Source organism: Macaca nemestrina, chromosome 20, assembly GCF_043159975.1.
Source record: "Macaca nemestrina isolate mMacNem1 chromosome 20, mMacNem.hap1, whole genome shotgun sequence".
NCBI classification, from domain to species: Eukaryota; Metazoa; Chordata; class Mammalia; order Primates; family Cercopithecidae; genus Macaca; species Macaca nemestrina.
In genome coordinates, this window is record NC_092144.1 from 68326666 (window position 1) to 68349473 (window position 22808).

At 49.8% G+C, this 22808-nt stretch overlaps 1 protein-coding gene across 4 annotated transcripts; it reads left to right on the top strand.

Moving 5' to 3' along the window:
- Positions 1-366: 366 nt before the first annotated feature.
- Positions 367-18358, top strand: LOC105488054 (zinc finger and SCAN domain containing 22). 4 transcript variants are annotated; one of them, XM_011751730.3, is made up of 3 exons: positions 367-493; positions 12215-12668; positions 15152-18358. In XM_011751730.3, the coding sequence occupies exons 2-3, from the start codon at positions 12266-12268 to the stop codon at positions 16228-16230; spliced, it is 1482 nt and encodes a 493-aa protein (XP_011750032.2). In that variant the 5' UTR covers positions 367-493; positions 12215-12265; the 3' UTR covers positions 16231-18358. The 4 variants fall into 4 exon arrangements, with proteins under 4 accessions (XP_011750032.2, XP_024650598.2, XP_011750034.2 ...); XM_024794830.2 differs by having other exon boundaries at positions 12215-12652; positions 15152-15866; XM_011751732.3 differs by having other exon boundaries at positions 419-488.
- Positions 18359-22808: the final 4450 nt, after the last annotated feature.

Genomic DNA, 22808 nt, shown 5'->3' on the forward strand with positions numbered 1-22808 from the left:
GCACCCTCAGCCTCAGCCCTCACACAGGCACCCTCAGCCCCACACAGGCACCTTCAGACCTCATACAGCCATCCTCACCCTCAGACAGCCACCCTCAGCCTCACACAGGCACCTTCACACTCAGCCCTCACACAGCCGCCCTCACCCTCACCCTCAGCCTCGCACAGGTACTGTCACCCTCAGCCTTCACACTTCTCTCACCTCCACGTCCCGCCTTTCGCGCATCCCCTGCTGCTCTCCCACTCAGCGCCACCTCAGTCCCACAAAGGCGGGGCTGGGATCCCGTGGCCCGCGTGCTGACCAATGACAACTATAATTCCCAGCAGGCGCCGCGCCTGGGTACGCTTGAGCTTCCGGAGGACGCCGGGAATTGTAGTCCTGGCGGGCGTGGGCCCGTGGGGCGTGCTGGGAGCTGTGGTCCGGGGTGGCGGGCGCGCAAGCTGGCTTGTCTCTGCGGGCACCTCCGGAAGGGTCCGCCGGCTGTGCTGGTGAGGTGGGTTTCGGGGGTGTTCTCCGCCCTGGTCCAGGTCAAAGGGGAGTACAGCAGGTCCAGAAGCCGCGAACGTCTGGGGTGGCCAGAGCAAGATGCGGGGTACCTCCCAGCGGATAGAGTGAGAGGCTGACTAGGGGCCGTGAATAGACGGACTGCGAGTGCCGGACACACGCGCAGAGGATGTGACGGACTGACGGACCCGGTGAGGACGGACCGGGTGTGCACGGACCGACGGACCCAGTGTAGACGCACTCACGGACTGGATGTGGTGCGGACTGACACACTGAGTGCCGGACGTACCGACTGAGAGAGTGTCGGATGGACTGATTGACCGGTGTGGGGCGGGCGAAGTGTGGAGCAGGCGGACAGACAACAGATAAAATGTAGAACCAGTGGCCTGGGAGGGTGTGGGACGGACCCGTTATTGTGTCTGATAGGCAGTTCTGTGTCTGACACCTCCTGTGTGTGTATCTGACGGGTTGGAGTGTGTGATTCTGATAGGTTGAGTGTAACACTAACCACGGAGTGTGTGACTGACAGAGATGGTTGCCCTTTGAGACTTTGTAGATGGGTTGTGAGATACTGTAAGTGAGAGGGTGAGTGTGTGACGGTGTGATTTCAAGTGTGACTGATATTCTTTATGTGTCCTTGAGATAGGGACTAAGATTATGAATGACTGTGATCAGAATAATACTGTGTGATGGAAATGCTGCGAGGGCCTGTGTTTGTGTTTGTTTTTGAGACAGAGTCTCGCTCTGTCGCGCAGGCTGGAGTGCAGCGGTGCAATCTCGGCTCACTGCAACGTCCGCCTCCCGGGTTCAAGCGATTATCCTGCCTCAGCCTCCGGAGTAGCTGGGATTACAGGCGCCCGCCACCACACTTGGCTAATTTTTGTATTTTTGGTAGAGACGGGGTTTCACCATCTTGGTCAGGCTGCTCCGGAACTCCTGACCTCAGGTGATCCACCCGCCTAGGCCTCCCAAAGCTCTGGGATTACAGGCTGAGCCACCATGCCTGGCCAGGCCTGTGTTTATTTGACTGATTATAGGTGACATTGCGATATTTCCTGTGTCTGGGTATTTTGAAGGCTATGGCTGACAGACCGTACCTGAGATAATATGTGTTAATATATGATTGACTGAGATTTTTATCAGGGAGACTAAAACTTGGGCTATCCACAAACAGTTTACCAAGCATATGAGAGAGGATTTATGCTTTGCCATGTCTGCAGCTGAAATTGGGCGACTATTGGTCATTCAGCTGGGTTTACGGATATGTCGCCCAGTGTGTGCTTATGTGTAGCAGGGGCCTATGGAATCCATACATCTACTGCATGTTTACTGTGCACCAGGCCTGTGCTGGACACTTGTAATAAATCGCCTCACATAATCTCATAGCAACCCTCTGAGGTAGGTACCATTATCAGGCTGGGTATAAGCCATGTGTGAGAAATGAAAAGAACCACCCTCCTTGGTTGGTAAAGCAGCTGTGGATGGGGAACCTCAGCCTGATAGGAGTTGAGGTTGGCTGATGAGGCTGAGGAAGTTTCACATACATGTATTTCAGAGACTGTCATGAGGGATTTCTCCAGAACAGGTGTTCCAGGGGTGCAAAAGAGAATTTGGAAGCTGTTGCTGCATGTATTGTCATCCCTGACACCCATGCTCCTCCTTCCCCTCCCCTTCCCCAGATGATTCCCTGCATTCGTGGGTGACCATGCTTAGCCTTTCCTGGTCATTCCATTTGCTTAATGCCTGTTTATTGTGAACCTGCTATAGGGCAAGTCCTGTGTACTGTGGCTCCAGGACAGCCCAGCCTCTCTGAGGAAACAGTACAGAGCTAGCGAAGAGTTACCCAGGGCACTCTGGGAAGAGGACTTAGACTAGTACCAGGTATCTGGGATGACACCTGAAGAAAGTGGCAGCTGAGATGAGGCCTAGAGAGCCCAGAGGAATCAGTCAGAGAGGGATTTCAGAACTCAAGAACAGCAGGGGCAACAAGGGGTTTAGGAAGGCTATGAGAGACCCAAGAGAACTTTACAGTGCAGTGAAGGGGCTTAAACACAGCTTTGCCAGAGGTTGCCAGAGGTCACCAGCTGTCACCAAAAGGTTTAAGGATTGGGGTCTTGTTTTACAGTAACGTTCTCTTCTTCCTGTGCCCAAGGCCTTTGCTCTTTCTCAGGCCTCCTGCATCTCTGTCCAGGGTGACTTCCTTGAGCAGAGACTCCAAGCACACTGAGTGTCCTGGCTGACATTGAAGGAAAGGAAACAGAAGAACTGCAAATACTTAAAACTGTGGGAGTCGTGGATGGGAGACAGAGAGGCTAAGTCTTTGAGTAAGGAGTAGTGTGTGGCCAAAGCAAAGTGTTGAGGTCTCCTAGGAGAGGTTACACTTAATTTAGGGTATTCTTCCTGACTATAAGAGAAAACAAGTTCACTGTGGGAAGTAGAGAATGTCGAGAAAAGTAATACAGTAGTCACCCCTTGTGTTCAGTTTTGGTGAGTATAGTACAATATTTTGAGAGAGAAAGACCACATTCATATAGCTTTTATTACAGTATATTGTTATAATTGTTCTATTTTATGAGTCATTGTTAATTTCTTACTATGGCTAACTTATGAACTTTATCATGGGTATATATGTATAAGAAAAAATATAAGTCTAAGTCCTCTTCCCAGAGTGCCCTGGGTAACTCTTCGCTAGCTCTGTACTGTTTCCTCAGAGAGGCTGGGCTGTCCTGGAGCCAGAGTACTATCCATGGTTTCAGGCATCCACTGGAGGGTCTTGGAACACATCCCCTGCAGATAAGGGGAACTACCATAGTATATAATACCTTGGTAAGGATATAGAGAAATTGGAACCTTCATCCACAGCTGGTGGGAATGCAAAATGGTACGGCCAATTTGCAAAAGAGCCTGGCAGTTTCTTAAAAAGTTAAGCATAGGCTGGACTCGGCCAGGCGCAGTGGCTCATGCCTGTAATCCCAGCACTTTGGGAGGCTGAGGCAGGTGGTACATGAGGTCAGGAGATTGAGACCATCCTGGCCAACACGGTGAAACCCCATCTCTACTAAAAATACAAAAAAAAAATAGCTGGGCATGGTGGCAGCCGCCTGTAGTCCCAGCTACTCGGGAGGCTGAGGCAGGAGAATGGCGTGAACCCGGGAGGCAGAGCTTGCAGTGAGCCGAGATCACACTATTGCACTGCAGCCTGGGCAACAGAGCAAGACTCCATCTCAAACAAAAAACCAAAAAAAAAAGTTAAGCATAGAGTTATTGTATCCAGGAATTCCACTCCTAGGTGTATACCTAGGAGAATTGAAAACATTTGCCAATACAGAAACTTGTATGCTACTATTGATAGCAGCAATTTTCATAATAGCCAAAAAGTAGAAACAACCAAATGTCCATCAACTGATGAATGGATTAACAAAATGTAGTATACGTATACAATGAAATATTATTTAGTTATGGAAAGGAATGAAGTACTGATAACATGCCTCATCTTAGCTGCCACTTTCTTCAGGTGTCATCCCAGATACCTGGTACTAGTCTAAGTCCTCTTCCCAGAGTGCCCTGGGTAACTCTTCGCTAGCTCTGTACTGTTTCCTCAGAGAGGCTGGGCTGTCCTGGAGCCACAGTACACAGGACTTGCACTATAGCAGGTGCACCATACACAGGCATTAAGCAAATGGAATGACTAGGAAAGGCGGAGCATGGTTACCCATGAATGTAGGGAATCATTGGCAGAGGGGGGATGACAGTAATTTTAATGAACATTTTCAGGTTCATTAACACTTTCTTTTTCTTTTTCTTTTCTTCTTCTTCTTCTTCTTTTTTTTTTTTTTTTTTTTTTTTGAGACAGTCTTACTCTGTCACCCAGACTGGAGTGAAGTGGCATGATCTCAGCTCACTGCAACCTCCACCTCCCAGGTTCAAGCAATTCTCATGCCTTAGCCTCCCGAGTAACTGGGACTACAGGCACCTGCCACAATGCCCGACTATTTTTGCATTTTTAGTAGAAATGGGGTTTTGCTGTGTTGGCCAGGCTGGTCTTGAACTCCTGGCTTCAAGTAATCCGGCCCCCTTGGTCTTCCAAAATGCTGAGATTATAGGTGTGAGCCACCGCGCCTAGCCCATTAAAATGTTTTTTAATGAACCTAAAATACAGCTGGTCATGGTGGCAGGCGCCTGTAGTCCCAGCTACTCTAGAGGCTGAGGCAGGAGAATGGTGTGAACCCGGGAGGCAGAGCTCAAAGTGAGCCGAGACTGTGCCACTGCACTGTAGCCTGGGCAACAGAGTGAAACTCTGTCTCAAAACAAAAAAAGAACCTAAAATACATACATACTCAGTGAAAGAAGCGAGACACAAAATATAATATATTTTGGCCGGGCGCGGTGGCTCAAGCCTGTAATCCCAGTACTTTGGGAAGCCGAGGCGGGTGGATCACGAAGTCAGGAGATCGAGACCATCCTGGCTAACATGGTGAAACCCCGTCTCTACTAAAAATACAAAAAACTAGCCGGGCGTGGTGGCGGGCGCCTGTAGTCCCAGCTACTCGGAGGCTGAGGCAGGAGAATGGCGTAAACCCGGGAGGCGGAGCTTGCAGTGAGCCGAGATCGTGCCACTGCACTCCAGCCTGGGTGACACAGCGAGACTCCGTCTCAAAAAAAAAAAAAATAAAAATAAAAAAATATATATATATATATATTTTATGATCCTATTGATATGAAATGCCAAGAATAGACAAATCAATAACCACAGAAGTATATTAGTAGTTGGCAGGGGCTGGGAGGAAGGGAAATGGGGAGTGACTTCTAATAAGTTTCATGATGATGAAAATTGTCTGGAATTAGATTTTGGTGATAGCTGCACAACTTTGTGAATATATTAAAACCACTAAAAGGGGAAATTTTATGGTATGTGAATTATATAATTATATATATATATATATGTATACACACACATACACACACACTTTTTTTTAAAGTAAAAAAATGAGGGTGACTTCATAGCCCCACAACCTGGGAGGAACCTACCACATATAGGACAACTTAATACTTTCCAGTGTTTTTAATGCCTTTTTTGGGGGAGGTGGGAGTGGTATAGCAAAGACAGGTCTCAATTCTCTATGCAGTTTTTCATTCTGACTCTTTTTTTTTGAGATGAAGTCTTGCTCTGTCGCCCAGGCTGGAGTACAATGGCACAATCTCGGTTCACTGCAACCTCTACCTCCCAGGTTCAAGCGATTCTCCTGTCTCAGCCTCCTGAGTAGCTGAGATTATAGGCATCCGCCACCATGCCCAGCCAATTTTGGTATTTTTGGTAGAAACAGGGTTTCTCCATGTTAGCCAGGCTGGTCTCGAACTCCTGACTTCATGATCCACCTGCCTCAGCCTTCCAAAGTGCTGGGATTACAGGCATAAGCCACTGTGCCTGGCCCATTCTGACTCTTTTACTTAACACTATCGCATAAGCATTTTCTCATATCATTAAGAACATGAACTTTTTGGCAAGGCATGGTGGCTCACGCTGTAATCCCAACACTTTGGGAGGTTGAGGTGAGGATCACTTGAGGATCCCTGGAGCCCAGGAGTTCGAGACCAGCCTGGGCAACATAGTGAGGCCTTGTCTCTACAAAAATAATAATAATAATAATAAAATTTAAAAAATTTCAAACAGAAAGTATTATCCCCCTCTGAATGTCGGTAGCACCCCCATCTAGAAATGGGGCTAGATTCTGAGAAGTAGAATTAATATTGAGACAGAGAGCCTGGCCATTTTAAAACTCTTACAACATACTGCCAAATTGTTTGCCAAAGATATTCTAATTGATCGCCCTCACCAATAGTACATGAAAGTAGTTTTTTGGCCAGGCGCAGTGGCTCACGCCTGTACTCCCAGCCCTTTGGGAGGCCACGGTGGGCAGATCACGAGGTCAGGAGATCGAGACCATCCTGGGTAACACGATGAAACCCCGTCTCTACTAAAAATACAAAAATTAGCCGGGCGTGGTGGTGGGTGCCTGTAGTCTCAGCTACTCTGGAGACTGAGGCAAGAGAATGGAGTGAACCCTGGAGGTGGAGCTTGCAGTGAGCAGATATCGCACCACTGCACTCCAGCCTGGGCGACACAGCGAGACTCCGTCTCAAAAAAAAAAAAAACAAAAAAAACAAGAAAGTAGTTTTTTGCTGGCCCTGACCAGCATTCAATGCTCACAGTTGCCTGAGCTCAAACCCTAGCTTTGTGCCTACTGACCAGATGACTCTAGCAGCTGAGTTTCTCCAACTTTGAAAGTGGGAGTGGTAATACTGACGTACAGGGCAGTGCTAAGGCTTGAACAGGATAACAGATGTAAAAGGCTAGTGTGGCCTGATAGCCAATAGGTTCCCATTGTCTGTCTGTTCCCATTTTCTTTTATTCCTGTAGCATACTATGCCCATATCCATCATAATGATTATCGTATCATGTGTTGGTCACTGTCCTTCCATTGAGGTCGTTGAACCCAGGACCCATGTCTTCCCCGTATTTGCATTCCTAATACAGTGCTGGGCACAGAGTAGGCACCTAATAGAGGTGTGTTGAACAAAACTTATTATTGATGTATGTCCCCAGCAATTCTGTAGACACCGGGGATAAAGCAATGACCTAAATGAAAACCCCTGCCCTTGATGTGCTGACACTCCAACAGGGGCAAGTAAATAATAAACAAGTAATCACATAAGTGTGTCATACATCAGGTGGTGAAGAGCAAATAAAGCAGTGTGGAAGCACAGAGACTTACTGATAAGGTGTCTCTTGTATAGAGGCCTGACTTAAATAAGGGAGAGAACACCCAACAATGATCAAATGCACTTTTTTTTTTTTTTTTTTGAGACAGAGTCTCACTCTGTCGGCCAGGCTGGAGTGCAGTGGCACAATCTCTGCTCACTACAACCTCCACCTCCCGGGTTCAAGCAATTGTCCTGCCTCAGCCTCCTAAGTAGCTGGGATTACAGGTGCCCGCCGCCACGCCTGGCTAGTTTTTGTATTTTTAGTAGAGATGGGGTTTCGTCACGCTGGCCAGGCTGGTCTTGAATTTCTGACCTTGTGATCCACCTGCCTCAGCCTCCCAAGTAGCTGGGACTACAGGCATGCGCCACCATGCCCAGCTAATTGTTTTGTATTTTTAGTAGAGACGGGATTTCACCATGTTGGCCAGGATGGTCTCGATCTCTTGACCTCGTGATCGGCCTGGCTTGGCCTCCCAAAGTGCTGGGATTACAGGCGTGAGCCACTGTGCCTGGCCAACATTTTTTTGTTTTAAGTTTTATTTTTATTTTATTTTTTGAGATGGAGTTGCACTCTTGTTGCCCAGGCTGGAGTGCAATGGCACAATCTCGGCTCACTGCAACCCCCGCCTCCCAGGTTCAAGGGATTCTTCTGCCTCAGCTTCCCAAGTAGCTGGGATTACAGGCGTGCACCACCACGCCCAGCTGATTTTGTATTTTTAGTAGAGGTAGGGTTTCTCCATGTTGGTCAGGCTGGTCTTGAACTCCTGACCTCATGATCCACTCGCCTCAGTCTCCCAAAGTGCTGGGATTACAGGCATGAGCCACCGCGCCTGGCCTCTGGAACATTTTTATCATCCCCAAAAGAAATCCCCGAACCCATTAGCAACCACTCCCATCTGTGTCTCTTTTCAGCCTCTGGCAAACACTAATATGCTTTCCTTTTTTTTTTTTTTTTTTTTTTTTTTTTTTTTTTTTTTTAGACAGAGTCTAGCTTTGTCACCCAGGCTGGAGTGCAGTGGCACACTCTCGGCTTACTGCAACTTCCGCCTCCCAGGTTCAAGCGATTCTCCTGCCTCAGCCTCCCAAGTAGTTGGGATTATAGGTGCCTGCCACCACACCCAGCTGATTTTTGTATTTTTTCGTAGAGATGGGGTTTCACTGTGTTGGCCAGGCTGGTCTTGAACTCCTGACCTCAGGCAATCCACCCACCTCGGCCTCCCAAAGTGCTGGGATCACAGGTGTGAGCAACCGCACCCTGCCGTGTCTGGCTTCTTTTACTTAGCATCATGTTTTCAAGGTTCGTCCATGGTGTATCATTAATCAGTACTTCGTTTCTATTTATGGTGAATAATGTTCCATTGTATGTATATGCAGCATTTTATCCATTCATCAGGTGATGGACATTTGGATTGTTTCTTTTTTGCTGTTATGAGTAATGCTGTTATGAACATTTGCGTATAACGTTTTGTGAGGACGTGTTCTCATTTCTCTTGGGTATACACGTAGGAGTAGAATTGCTAGGTCATGGGGTAACTCTGTTTAAGCTTTTGAGGAACTCCCAGACTGTGTTTCCCACAGTGGTTATCCCATCTTACATTCCCGGCAGCAGCATATGAGGATTACAGTTTCTCCATATCCTTGCCTACACATGTTATCTGCTTCTAGGCATCCCAGCAGGTGTGAAGTGCTATCTCATTGTGGTTTTCATTTGCAATTCCCTGGTTGTTAGTGATGTTAAGCATCTTTTCATGTATTTATTGCCCATTTGTGTATCTTCCTTGGAGAAATGTCTGTCACATCCTCTGCTCATTTTTAAATGGTATTATTCATCTTTTTTTTTTTTTTTTTTTTGAGACGGAGTCTCGCTCTGTCGCCCAGGCTGGAGTGCAGTGGCCGGATCTCAGCTCACTGCAAGCTCCGCCTCCCAGGTTCACGCCATTCTCCTGCCTCAGCCTCCCGAGTAGCTGGGACTACAGGCGCCCGCCACCTCGCCCGGCTAGTTTTTTGTATTTTTTAGTAGAGACGGGGTTTCACCGTGTTAGCCAGGATGGTCTCGATCTCCTGACCTCGTGATCCGCCCGTCTCGGCCTCCCAAAGTGCTGGGATTACAGGCTTGAGCCACCGCGCTCAGCCCAGTATTATTCATCTTTTTACTATGGAGTTGTTTTAGATACAGGTCGCTTATCAGATACATGTTTTGCAAATATTTTCTCCCACTCTGTGGGCTGCTTTTTCACTTTCTTGATGTGGTCCTTCAAATCACAAAAGCTTTTAATTTTGATGAAGTCCAGTTTATTTTTTCTTTTGTTACTTATGCTTTTGGTGTCATAGCTAAGAAGGCTTTGCATTATTTTCAAGTATTCATGTAACATTAACCAAAATTAACCATACACTGGGTCCCAAACCAAGTTTCAGCAAATTTTAAATGATTGAAACCATCGTAGCATGTTTTCTGACCACAGCAGACTTAATCTAGACATCAATAATAAAAAGACAACTAGAAAACCCCCAGTTGTTTGGCAATGAAGCAGGAGAGTTTTAAATGACCAATGGGACCGGGCGCGGTGACTCACGCTTGTAATCCCAGCACTCTGGGGGGCTGAGGCAGGCAGATCACTTGAGGTGAGGAGTTCAAGAACAGCCTGGCCAGCATGGCGAAACCCTATCTCCACTAAAAATACAAAAATTAGCCTCATGTGGTGGCTCACACCTGTAGTTCCAGCTACTTGGGAGGCTGAGGCAGGAGGATTGCTTGAACCCGGGAGGCAGAGTTGCAGTGAGTCGAGATAGTGCCACTGCACTCCAGCCTGGGCGACAGAGGGAGACTCCATCTCAATAAAATAAATTTTAAAAAATAGGCCGGGCGCGGTGGCTCAAGCCTGTAATCCCAGCACTTTGGGAGGCCGAGGCGGGCGGATCACAAGGTCAGGAGATCGAGACCACAGTGAAACCCCGTCTCTACTAAAAATACAAAAAATTAGCCGGGCGCGGTGGCGGGCGCCTGTAGTCCCAGCTGCTCAGGAGGCTGAGGCAGGAGAATGGCGGGAACCCGGGAGGCGGAGCTTGCAGTGAGCCGAGATCGCGCCACTGCACTCCAGCCTGGGCAACAGCGTGAGACTCCGTCTCAAAAAAAAAAAAAAAAAAAAAAAAAAAAATAAAAAATAATTAATGGGCCAGGTGCAGTGGCTCACGCCTGTAATCCCATCCCAGCACTTAGGGAGGCCAAGGCAGGCGGATCACGAGGTCAGGAGATCGAGACCACAGTGAAACCCCATCTCTACTAAAAATACAAAAAATTAACCGGGTGCGGTGGCAGGCACCTGTAGTCCCAGCTACTAGGGAGGCTGAGGCAGGAGAATGGCATAAACACAGGAGGCAGAGCTTTCTGTGAGCCAAGATCACGCCACTGCACTCCAGCCTGGGCGACAGAGCAAGACTCCATCTCAAAAAATAAATAAATAATTAATGGGTGGCCGGGCGCGGTGGCTCAAGCCTGTAATCCCAGCACTTTGGGAGGCCGAGACGGGTGGATCACGAGGTCAGGAGATCGAGACCATCCTGGCTAACACGGTGAAACCCCGTCTCTACTAAAAAATACAAAAAACTAGCCGGGCGAGGTGGCGGCGCCTGTAGTCCCAGCTACTCGGGAGGCTGAGGCAGGAGAATGGCGGGAACCCGGGAGGCGGAGCTTGCAGTGAGCAGAGATCCGGCCACTGCACTCCAGCCCGGGCGGCACAGCGAGACTCCGTCTCAAAAAAAAAAAAAAAAAAGAAAAAAAAAAAAAAAGAAAATATTTTTAACTAAATGGTAATGAAGATACAACATATCAAACTTGTGGTGTATAGCTAAAGCTGTGTTTAGAGAGAAATGTATAGCCTTAAATGTGTGCATTAGAAAAGAGGAAAGGCTGAAAGTCAATTATGTATCAATCTCAAACACTACAAAATAATTAGCAAATAAAGTGAGAATGACCATGTGGCTACCTGGGGAATGTGAGACAGAGGGAGAAAGACTTGGCTCTGTGGGGGAGGAGCACGCCTTAAACAGGCTGGCTATAGGTTTGCCTGGGTTTGTAGCTTAGCTGTTTTTTTGTTTGTTTGTTTTTTGTTTTTTTTTTTTTGTTTTTTTTTTGGGGGGACGGAGTCTTGCTCTGTCGCCCAGGCTGGGGTGCAGTGGCCGGATCTCAGCTCACTGCAAGCTCCACCTCCCGGGTTTACGCCATTCTCCTGCCTCAGCCTCCCGAGTAGCTGGGACTACAGGCGCCCGCGACCTCGCCCGGCTAGTTTTTTGTATTTTTTAGTAGAGATGGGGTTTCACCGTGTTAGCCAGGATGGTCTCGATCTCCTGACCTCGTGATCCACCCGTCTCGGCCTCCCAAAGTGCTGGGATTACAGGCTTGAGCCACCGCGCCCGGCCTTTTTTTTTTTTTTTTTTTTTGAGACGGAGTCTCGCTGTGTCTCCCAGGCTGGAGTGCAGTGGCGTGATCTCGGCTCACTGCAAGCTCCGCCTCCCGGGTTCACGCCATTCTCACGCCTCAGCCTCCCAAGTAGCTGAGACTACAGGCACCCGCCACCACGCCCGGCTAGTTTTTTGTATTTTTAGTAGAGACGGGGTTTCACCATGTTAGCCAGGATAGTCGCTTAGCTCTCTGTTAACCCTTCACTAGCTGAGGGACTTTGGGCAAATCTTTTCCTCCTGTGTGTCTGTTTTTACATCCATAAAATAGCTAGAAAGTCTCACCTGCTGAGCGTGTTGTGAGTTTTAAATGAATCTACATGCAAGCCGTAGTAGCTTGGAACGGTGCTCAGCTCCCTAATTATTATGATTGTCTATGTCTTTGTGAGAGTCTTTCGCGTCTCACAGGCCCCAAGCCTGTGTTTTCCCTGATATGTAGGCATGAGGCAGGGCCCAGGTTCCATGTGATGCTGAAGCTCTGACGTTCCTGCAGGCCCAGTTCCAAGGCTCCAGCATCCTGTGTCTCGCTGAGCACTGCTACCCAATGGCCATCCCCAAGCACTCCCTGAGCCCAGTGCCATGGGAAGAGGACAGCTTCCTTCAAGTGAAGGTGGAGGAGGGAGAGGAAGCCAGCCTCTCCCAGGGCCTAGAATCCAGCCACGACCACATTGCTCACCCTGAGGCTGCACGCCTGCGCTTCCGGCACTTCCGCTATGAGGAGGCATCTGGTCCACACGAGGCCCTGGCCCACCTCCGAGAGCTGTGCTGTCAGTGGCTGCAGCCCGAGGCGCGCTCCAAGGAGCAGATACTGGAGCTGCTGGTGCTGGAGCAGTTCCTGGGTGCGCTGCCCCCAGAGATCCAAGCCTGGGTGGGAGCCCAGAGTCCCAAGAGTGGAGAGGAAGCCGCTGTGCTGGTGGAGGATCTGACTCAGGTGCTGGACAAGAGAGGTAAAGGGGCGCTGTGGGCAGATTCATGGCACACTGGGGGTACACGCTGGACAGGAACATGGGAGCACAGGGCTCTGGTTTGGGGTTACTCATGCACTCATTCTCACATTTGTACTTTACCCTAACTCTCACACACTGTTGTAGACAGGTGTGTTTTGGTTGCAGGTGACCAAAAACGACCTGAAATGGGCTGAAGCAAAGAAGGGTAAGGAGGCAGCAGATACGGCTATATCCAGAAAATCTGTTGACAGCATCAGAACTCTCTTCTTCTCTTGTTCTGTTTCTCGGTTGGTTTTTTCTGTGTTAGCTTCCTTCTTATTTTAGGTTCTCTTTCCAAAGGGGACAAAGATAGCCAGGAACCCCAGGCTTACATCTTACCAATGTAGAAATCCCAGGGTAATAACAGTAAGCGGTTCCTGGTCTGAGCCCCCACTGGCCTGGTTGGGATCTTATGTTTGTGTTTGGCCAACCAAATCCCAGGGCCTGTCAGTGAGCAACTGGCTGTTTCTCAGAGGAAACCAGACGAAGGGCCGGGTGCCTAGGGTGGCTGTTGGGGGAGACGGAAATACCAGATGTCCCTGTGCACCTTCTCTGTGCCCACCCTGTGCTGGCCTCCAGGATTTGGGTGAGTCAAACCTGCCCCAGGCTCAGCTGGACACTGTTACTCAGAGAGACCCACACAAACATCCCAACCCAGGGAAGTCCAGTGGGATGCAGGGAAGACCCAGCCTTGGGACAGTCCAGAGCAGGGAGGGGTGGCTCGTCTGAGATGGGGTTGGCCTGGCCTATTGGCAGCAGATAGGAAGTGGGTGTACCACACACTGGGAGGAAACGTGCAGTGCGCAGGAGGAATGTGGGGTCTGGATACAGCTGAATCATCAAGGCTCAGTAGATCCAACCACTGCTTCTCTTCCTCGCCATGTGACTCCCTTGTGCCTCAGTTTACTCATGGGTAAATGGGGATTAAACGCCCACCTTAGTGGTGTTGAGAGATACAAGGCAATACCCATGCAGACCTGAAACGGTGCCTGGCACAGATTAAATACATGATAACTGCAACTGTTAGGATAATTTGTTCAGCTCCGGGAGAAACAGGCCTCTCTGGAACAGAGGTTGCTCTATGCCCAAGCAGATGTCACAGAGACAGGGAGAGGAAAGAGGGAGTGGCCCCATCTTCCCACAGGGTTGGCCAAAGCTCAGAGAAAGGGCAAAATGCAGAGGGAATGGTGGGGTCAGAGGCCCGGCAGTGTGATTCGCACTGATGCATTCTGGTAAAAGCAGGTGGTGTGATGTTTCTGGAGTAGAGGAAGAAAGTGGGAGGCAGGGCTAAGCGAATGGCTGGGGGAGCAGGAGAGGCTGCCTGTGGACCTGGAGAAGATTCTGGAGCTGAAATCCCAACTGGGCCACTAGCTGTGATCCTGTACCAGTTACTCAACACCTTCCCTCAGCTGGATTTCAGTTTCCCCATCTGCAACAGAATCACAGCAGTACCTCCTTCTGAGAGCAGGTCAAAGCTGAAATGAGACAATGGAAGTCACCCACTGGACTTGGGGCCCAGCACATGACAAGAGCCTGATAATGGTTAGTGGCCCTGGGAGGCCAGCGGCACAGCGTCCATGGCTTACAGATGGGGAGACTGAGTCCCAGATGAGGGCAGGACTGCTTAAGGTGGTGGAGCTGGGGTTTGAGTCCAGTTTCTGCACTGCTGAACCCCACTGCGGACTTGAGCAGTGGGTATTCCACCTGTCTCTGTCTCCTCCCTGGAATTCATCCAGTAGATGTGCCAGATTATGTGTCCTTTGCACCCATCCAGGGCAGGTCAGTGTGAGCATTCCTCTACCTCATGCACACTCTGATCTCCAAGAGCACCTCCGCCACACTCTGCCTTCACAGTACTTTATAACGTAGGGCTTGAGAGGCCAGGGGGGTACCTCACCTACTCACCCCCAGCAGCCATATTCTCCCTGGGGTTCTACTTGCAGAAATTTTCACCATCATGGGCATCTGGATTGATTCCCTCATTCAGCCAGAGTTCACTGAGCACCTTTGGACACATCCAGGCCTACAGGCAAGGTGTTGAGTGTGAGGGACAGAACTGCAACCTCACAGAGATCAGAGCCTGCAGCGGTGCATCTGCTCAGGGTCCTGACAAGGACAGACCCTCTCTCTCTCTGTCTTTCAGATCAGTTCCACATCAGGGTTTCTCCTCTGACTCTTGAGCCAAACTTGGGAGCCTTGAAAGACAGAGAGTTTGGTGGGAGGAGGAGAAATGAGAACCCATGATGTAGTGTTGGATGGTATGGGAGGACAGCCCTGCACCCTCTGTCATCCAAGCCACCAAATGAGAAACTTCCCCTTGGAACTGGGGCCAGATGTTAGGAACGAGCCACATCTCCCCTTACAAAGGGTGACCGGGGCCCTCGGCAGAGTCAGGGAGGCTTGGTGTGGTAGGAGGAGTGACGCTGTGGTTCGGATTGTTTCAGGATGGGATCCAGGAGCTGAGCCCACAGACGCAAGCTGCAAGCAGAGTGACCCGGGAGAGTCAGAGCCATCAAATGTGGTCACTGAGACCCTCATGGGAGGTGTTTCCCTTGGACCCGCCTTTAACAAGGCCTGTGAACCTGAGGGCAGCTCAGAGAGAAGGTCTGGGCTATCAGGGGAGATCTGGACAAAGTCTATCGCCCAACAGATCCATTTCAAGAAAACTTCAGGGCCTTACAAGGATGCCCCCACAGACCAGCGTGGCCGTGAATCTGGTGCCTCGAGGAACAGTTCTAGTGCGTGGCCAAACCTCACCTCCCAAGAGAAGGCTCCTTCAGAAGACAAAGTTGATCTGGTGGATGCTTATGGGACAGAGCCTCCATACACGTGCTCAGGGAAGAGGTCCTCCAGGTGTCGCGAGTGTAGGAAGATGTTCCAGAGTGCTTCGGCGCTCGAGGCACACCAGAAGACCCATTCTCGGAAGACAGCATACCCCTGCAGCGAGTGTGGGAAAGCCTTCAGCCGGAGCACTCACCTCGCCCAGCACCAGGTTGTCCACACGGGGGTGAAGCCCCATGAGTGTAAGGAATGTGGGAAGGCCTTCAGCCGAGTCACCCACCTGACTCAGCACCAAAGGATTCATACTGGAGAGAAACCCTACGAATGTGGGGAATGTGGTAAAACCTTCAGCCGCAGCACTCACCTCACCCAGCACCAGCGGGTGCACACGGGGGAGCGGCCCTACGAGTGTGACGAGTGCGGGAAGGCCTTCAGCCAGAGCACGCACCTGACTCAGCACCAGCGCGTCCATACCGGGGAGAAGCCCTACAAGTGTGACGCGTGCGGCAGGGCCTTCAGCGACTGCTCGGCCCTGATCCGACATCTGAGAATCCATTCTGGAGAGAAGCCCTATCAGTGTAAGGTGTGTCCGAAGGCCTTTGCACAGAGCTCCTCCCTCATCGAGCACCAGAGGATCCACACAGGAGAGAAGCCTTATAAGTGCAGTGACTGTGGGAAGGCCTTCAGCCGCAGCTCAGCCCTGATGGTTCACTTGCGGATCCACATCACAGTACTGCAGTGACCGGAAATCGACCCTCGGGGCACAGCACAGCGCCTTCTTGGAGGCTCAACATCTAAGAGAAACCCTGAGTTCCTAAAGAGCCACAAACAGGGTGGGTGATTGATGAGCTGCCAAAATGATAGGTGCCTGAGGGCAGACTCGGGCTGTCTAGAAACAACTCTGCATTTGAGGAACCCTGATGAGCCAAGGTGATTCAGGCCAGCTGGAGAAGCTTCCAGAAGGGCCCTGAACTGCTACCCTCTGTTTCCCACTCAGGGCTGTCCCAGAGAGAAGGCAGCTGAGCTGAGGATTTGGATTGGTTCTCAGGGCCAGGGCAAATGAAGGTACATGTCTCTCAGAACTCAGCATCCCAGCATGCTCCGGGCAGGCAGACTGTGTAGCTCGTTCTCATGTGGCTCTTCTTGCCTGCTTTTCTGCTGCTTAGCCCAGAAGGGACACCTGCCATGCCCACCTCTGTGCCTTGGCACCTACTATTTCCACTCCAGCCTATTCTGTGCCTAACTCCAAGGCTGACTTGTGAGATGCCTTTTCCACCCTGCCTCTCTCATGGTTTCCTATCGTAATCAGTGGTGCTGCTTGACACCTCTCCAACATGTTCCTCTCTCTCCTTTTCCTTCCACATCCCACCAGTCACCAGCACTATTGGTTTAACCTGAAGCTTATCTCTAATGCACCTCCTTTTCCACTCCTGCTACCTTATGTGAGCCCTCATTGCCTCTTGCCTGGATTATAGCCAGGGTCTCCTTCCTGACCCCTTCCTGCCCTTATTCTCTGCCCCTGTATCACTCTCCATGGGACTCTTGCTATTACTCAAATCTGATTGTGTCACTCCAAGGTGGAAAGCTCTCCGACCCATCTCCTTCTATAGCACAGCTTCCTGAACAGGGTGTAAGTATGCCAAGATGCAGGCCGCTCTGGGCCCCGAGCAACCTCTCCAGTTATCCTCATATGCATGTATGAATATTGTCATTTTTCTGTGCGTGCAGTGATGTGAAAATGGCCTCATCTCATACCATGACTCCACCTTCCATACACCAGCCACACAGAACTACTGTGGTTCCCGAAGGAGCCATACATTTTCCCACCTATGTGCCTTTGTACCTGTGCCTGGAACCCTCCTCTCCTTTGTCATCTAAAATGTTTCAAATGTCCCCCAAAGAAGCCTCCCTGCTCTCCGGGAACCGACTTCAGCTTGCCCTCTCTGCTTCCAGAGCACCTCCTAGATACCTCTCTTACAACTCTTACCACATTGTTTTACTTACTTGCTCCTTGCAGAGCTTGTACTGTGTTTTCCAATGATACTATGAGCTCCTGAGAGCAGGGGCCATGTCTTGCTCTCAGTATCTACAACAAACAAGACTCAGTAGGCCCTGACTGATGTCTCTTACATGAATGTTACTGGTGCCCCCAGGAGGCAGTCACCATGCTCTCTCTGCCCCACATTGTCCTTATGTATGTTTACATGGATGTCTCCCCAGCAGCTTGAACCCTGGAGAGCAAGAACAATCTGATTTTCCTGGGGCCAGCACCTAGATAAGCCTGGCATGCAGTGGCCTCAATAAAATGTGACTGTATTGTCTTTTTCCAGGGCCCCAGGTCCCCTGGTGTCATGGACTTAGTCTTTGCCAGCATTCTGTCCATGTGTTCTCTGGTCTCCTCTCACAATGCTGCGTCCCTGTCCCATTTTTAGGGTCCATGTCTATCACTGGATGTTGCAGCTTCTGTTTATTACCGTTAGGGTGTCGTTCTTCATGCCTCTGTTTCTCTGATGGTCTCATCTTATGGGAACCATTTGACCTGGCGTGTTGTGCGCTAGTCACTGTCACCATCTGTCCCTATGTATCTCCCTGTATTTGGGGCCCATTCCCTCTATGTCAAGAGTAAATGGAGCCACAAAGACTGATGAGAAAGGCTCATAACATGAAGGTAAGACTCAGGGAGACAGAGACCTTGGGGAATCACCTCTGAGGGAGTCCCAGACACAGGCAGAGATGGCCACAGAGGTTGTAGCAGAGGTTGAGAGACTGAGGGGTGACAGGCTTAGGGGAAAACTCAGAGAGCAGAGATGCACGTTCCCAGTGAAATGATTGCACAGGCTTCCAGCAGGCTGGAGGGAACAGAAAAGGCATGGGCCGACTCGTCCCTTCAGCTACTCTTGGGACCTCCTCATCTGTAAACCAGGAACAGGACCCACCTTGTATAGAGACCGACCCAAAGCCTGGCCCTGCACACCGGCTCTGACTCGCAGCAATCATCAACATCTCTCTTTGCCCCCTACTTGCTCAGTCTCTGTCACAAGAACTGGATCTCTATCCCCTTGATGCTCTGAGCATCTTCACCCATTTGGTCGTGAGACGTGTCTGTCCATGTCTGTCTAAAAGGGGAGGAGATGAGGGAGAAAAGAGGGAATCTACTGAGAGCCTGTGTGTGCTGCCCAGTCTACCAAATAATTTATATACATCTCCATCCTCACACAACCATCCCTGTTTTACAGAGGAGGAAGTGGCTTAGAGAATGTAACTGATTAACCAAAGTCACACTGCCAGGAACTGGAAGCACTGGGATTTGACAACACATCCAAATATGTCAGCAATTTCAATAAACATGACTGAACTCAACAAACCAAGTGTAAAGACAAATTCTAACAGATTGAATTTCTTTTTGGACCAGCCATATGTTCTTTAGAAAAGATACACCTAAAACAAGGATACGGGAAGTTGAGGGCAAAGGGATAGAAAAGGATATACAAAGTAGGCATGAAACTGAAGAAAGCTGAAGGAGCTGCATTAATCGCACAAAACAGACATTAACGTACAAAAGTGTTTTAAGAATCATAGGGTCACTATGTTTTTTGGGTTTTCTTTTGAGGTGGAGTCTCGCTTGGTCACCCACGCTGGAGTGCAGTGGCGCAATCTTGGCTCACTGCAACCTCCGCCTCCCGGGTTCACGCCATTCTCCTGCCTCAGCCTCCTGACTAGCTGCGACTACAGGCATCCACCGCCACACCTGGCTAATTTTTAGTGGAGACGGGGTTTCACTGTGTTAGCCAGGATGGTCTCGATCTCCTGACCTCGTGATCCGCCCGCCTTGGCCTCCCAAAGTGCTAGGATTACAGGCGTGAGCCACCACGCCTGGCTGGTCACTATATTTTTATAAAAGAAACAATCTATTAGGAAGATGTAATAGTTCAAAACCGCGCACATAATATGAGCCTTGTAGAACAGAATCACAGTAAGAAACTGACAAAATCTTAAGTGTACTTGGAAGTGCTAACACATTCTTTTTTTTTTTTTTTTTTTTGAGACGAAGTCTTGCTCTGTCGCCCAGGCTGGAGTGCAGTGGCCGGATCTCAGCTCATTGCAAGCTCCGCCTCCCGGGTTTACGCCATTCTCCTGCCTTAGCCTCCCAAGTAGCTGGGACTACAGGCGCCCGCCACCTCCCCCCGCTAGTTTTTTGTATTTTTTAGTAGAGACGGGGTTTCACCATGTTAGCCAGGATGGTCTCGATCTCCTGACCTCGTGATCCGCCCGTCTCAGCCTCCCAAAGTGCTGGGATTACAGGCTTGAGCCACCGCGCCCGGCTAACACATTCTTTATGATGATAGAAAAAATATTTGAAGAAGACAGGTGCAGTGGCTCACACCTGTAATCCCAGCACTTTGGGAGGGTGAGATGGGCCGATCACTTACATTCTGGAGTGCGAGGCAAGCCTGTGCAACATAGTGAAACCGTCTCTACAAAAAATATGAAAATTAGCCAGCCTGGGCCGGGCGCGGTGGATCACACATGTAATCCCACCACTTCGGAAGGCCAAGACAGGCAGATCACGAGGTCAGGAGATTGAGATCATCCTGGTTAACACGGTGTGTAACCCCTTCTCTACTAAAAATACAAAAACTTGGCTGGGCACGGTGGCTCATGCCTGTAATCCCAGCACTTTGGGAGGCCAAGGCAGGTGGATCACGAGGTCAGGAGTTCAAGACCAGCCTGACCAGCGTGGTGACACCCCATCTCTACTAAAAATACAAAAAATTAGCTGGGTGTGGCGGTCTGTACCTGTAATCCCAGCTACTGAGGAGGCTGAGGCAGGAGAATTGCTTGAACCCCAGAGGCAGATGTTGCAGTGAGCCAAAATCGCGTGACTGCACTCTAGCCTCAGCAACAGAACGAGACTCCGTCTCAAAAAAAAAAAAAAAAAAAAAAAAGGCAGGGCATAGTGGCTCACACCTGTAATCCCAGCACTTTGGGAGGCCGAGGCGGATGGATCACCTGAGTTCCTGGTCCCAAAGTGTCTGGCCAACATGGTGAAACCCCATGTCTACTAAAAATACAAAACATTAGCTGGGCGTGGTGGCACATGCCTGTAATCCCAGCTACTCAGGAGGCTGAGGCAGGAGAATCACTTGAACCTAAGAGGCAGAGGTTTCAGTGAGCCGAGATCACACCATTGCACTCCAGTCTGGGCAATAAGAGCAAAACTCCATTTCAAAAACAAACAAACAAACAAAAAAAAACCACTCAACCCAGAATTCTATATCCAGTGCAAACATACTTAAAGAACAAAGGCAAAATACAAACATCCTCAAATGAAGCAAACCTAAGACATATATTTCTTGCCAGCAGGCCTGCCTGAAAAGAAATGCCAAAGGAAACTCTCGGTAGAAGGGAAATGATGCCATAGGGAAAGCGGGAACTTTGGGAATTACATGATAGAGACTGCACAAATATTTTATCTTTAAAATATAGATGGAGGCGGCTGGGCGTGATTGCTCACACCTGTAATCCTAGCACTTTGGGAGGCTGAGGTGCGCGGATCACCTGGCTAACCCAGTGAAACCCCATCTCTACTAAAAATACAAAAAAAAAACTAGCCGGGCGTGGTGGCAGGCACCTGTAATCCCAGCTACTTGGGGGGCTGAGGCGGGAGAATGGCATGAACGCGGGAAGCAGAGCTTGCAGTGAGCCAAGATCACACCACTGCACTCCAGCCTGGGAGACACAGCGAGACTCCGACTCAAAAAAAAAGAAAAAGAAAGAAAAATATGGCTGGAGGCCAGGTGCGGTGGCTCACACCTGTAATCCTAGCACTTTGGGAGGCTGAGGTGGACGGATCACTTGAGCTCAGGAGTCTGAGACCAACATGGCGAAATCCTATCTCTACTAAAGATACAAAAAATGAGCAGGCACCGTGGCTCATGCTAGTACTTTGGGAGGCTGAGGTGGGTGGATCACAAGGTCAGGAGTTCGAGACCAGACTGGCCAGCATGATGAAACCCCATCTCTACTAAAAATAAAAAGAAATTATCCGGGCATGCTGGTGGGTGCCAGCTACTCCAGAGGCTGAGGCAGGAGAATTGCTAACCTGTCAGGCAGAGGTTGCAGTGAGCCGACATCACGCCACTGCACTCCAGCCTGGGCAACAGAGCGAGAGTCTGGGAGGAAAAACAAACAAAACCAAAAGCAAACAAACAAAACTCAATAGTAAGAAAACAAACAGGCCGGGCACGGTAGCTCATGCCTGTAATCCCAACACTTTGGGAGGCCGAGGCAGGTGGATCACCTGAGGTCAGGAGTTGACGACCAGTCTGGCCAACATGGTGAAACCCCCTCTCCACTAAAAATACAAAAACCAGCCGGTGTGGTGGCACATGCCTGTAATCCCAGCTACTTGGGAGGCTGAGGGGTTGAATTGCTTGACCTGGGCGGTGGAAGTTCCGGTGAGCTGAGATCATGCCACTGCACCCCAGCCTGGGCGACACAGCAGGACTCCATCTCAAAAAAAAGAAAAGAAAAGAAAAAAGAAAACAACCCAATTTTGTAAAATGCACAAAATACATAAACAGACATTTCATCAAAGACGCTATATAGATGGCAACTAAACACATGGGGAAAAAATGCTTAACATCATCAGCCATTAAGGAAATGAAAGGAAAACCACTATTAGATATGTCTACACACCTATTAGAATAGTTAAAATCAACTTTTTTTTTTTTTTTTTTTTTTTGAGACGGAGTCTCGCTCTGCCGCCCAGGCTGGAGTGCAGTGGCCGGACCTCAGCTCACTGCAAGCTCCGCCTCCCGGGTTCACGCCATTCTCCTGCCTCAGCCTCCCGAGTAGCTGGGACTACAGGCGCCGGCCACCTTGCCCGGCTAGTTTTTTTGTATTTTTAAAGTAGAGACGGGGTTTCACCGTGTCAGCCAGGATGGTCTCGATCTCCTGACCTCGTGATCCGCCCATCTCAGCCTCCCAAAGTGCTGGGATTACAGGCTTGAGCCACCGCGCCCGGCCCAAAATCAACTTTTTAAAAACTAAGCTGGGGCTGGGCGTGGTGGCTCACACCTGTATCCCAGCACTTTGGGAGGCTGAGGCGGGTGGATCACCTGAGCTCAGGAGTTGGAGACCAGCCTGGCAAACCAGCAAGGTGAAACCCCATCTCTACTAAAAACACAAAAATTAGCTGGGTGTGGTCGTGGGTGCCTGTAAGCCCAGCTACTCAGGAGGCTGAGGCACGAGAATCACTTGAACCCAGGAGGTGGAGGTTGCAGTGAGCCAAAATCGCGCCATTGCACTCCAGCCTGG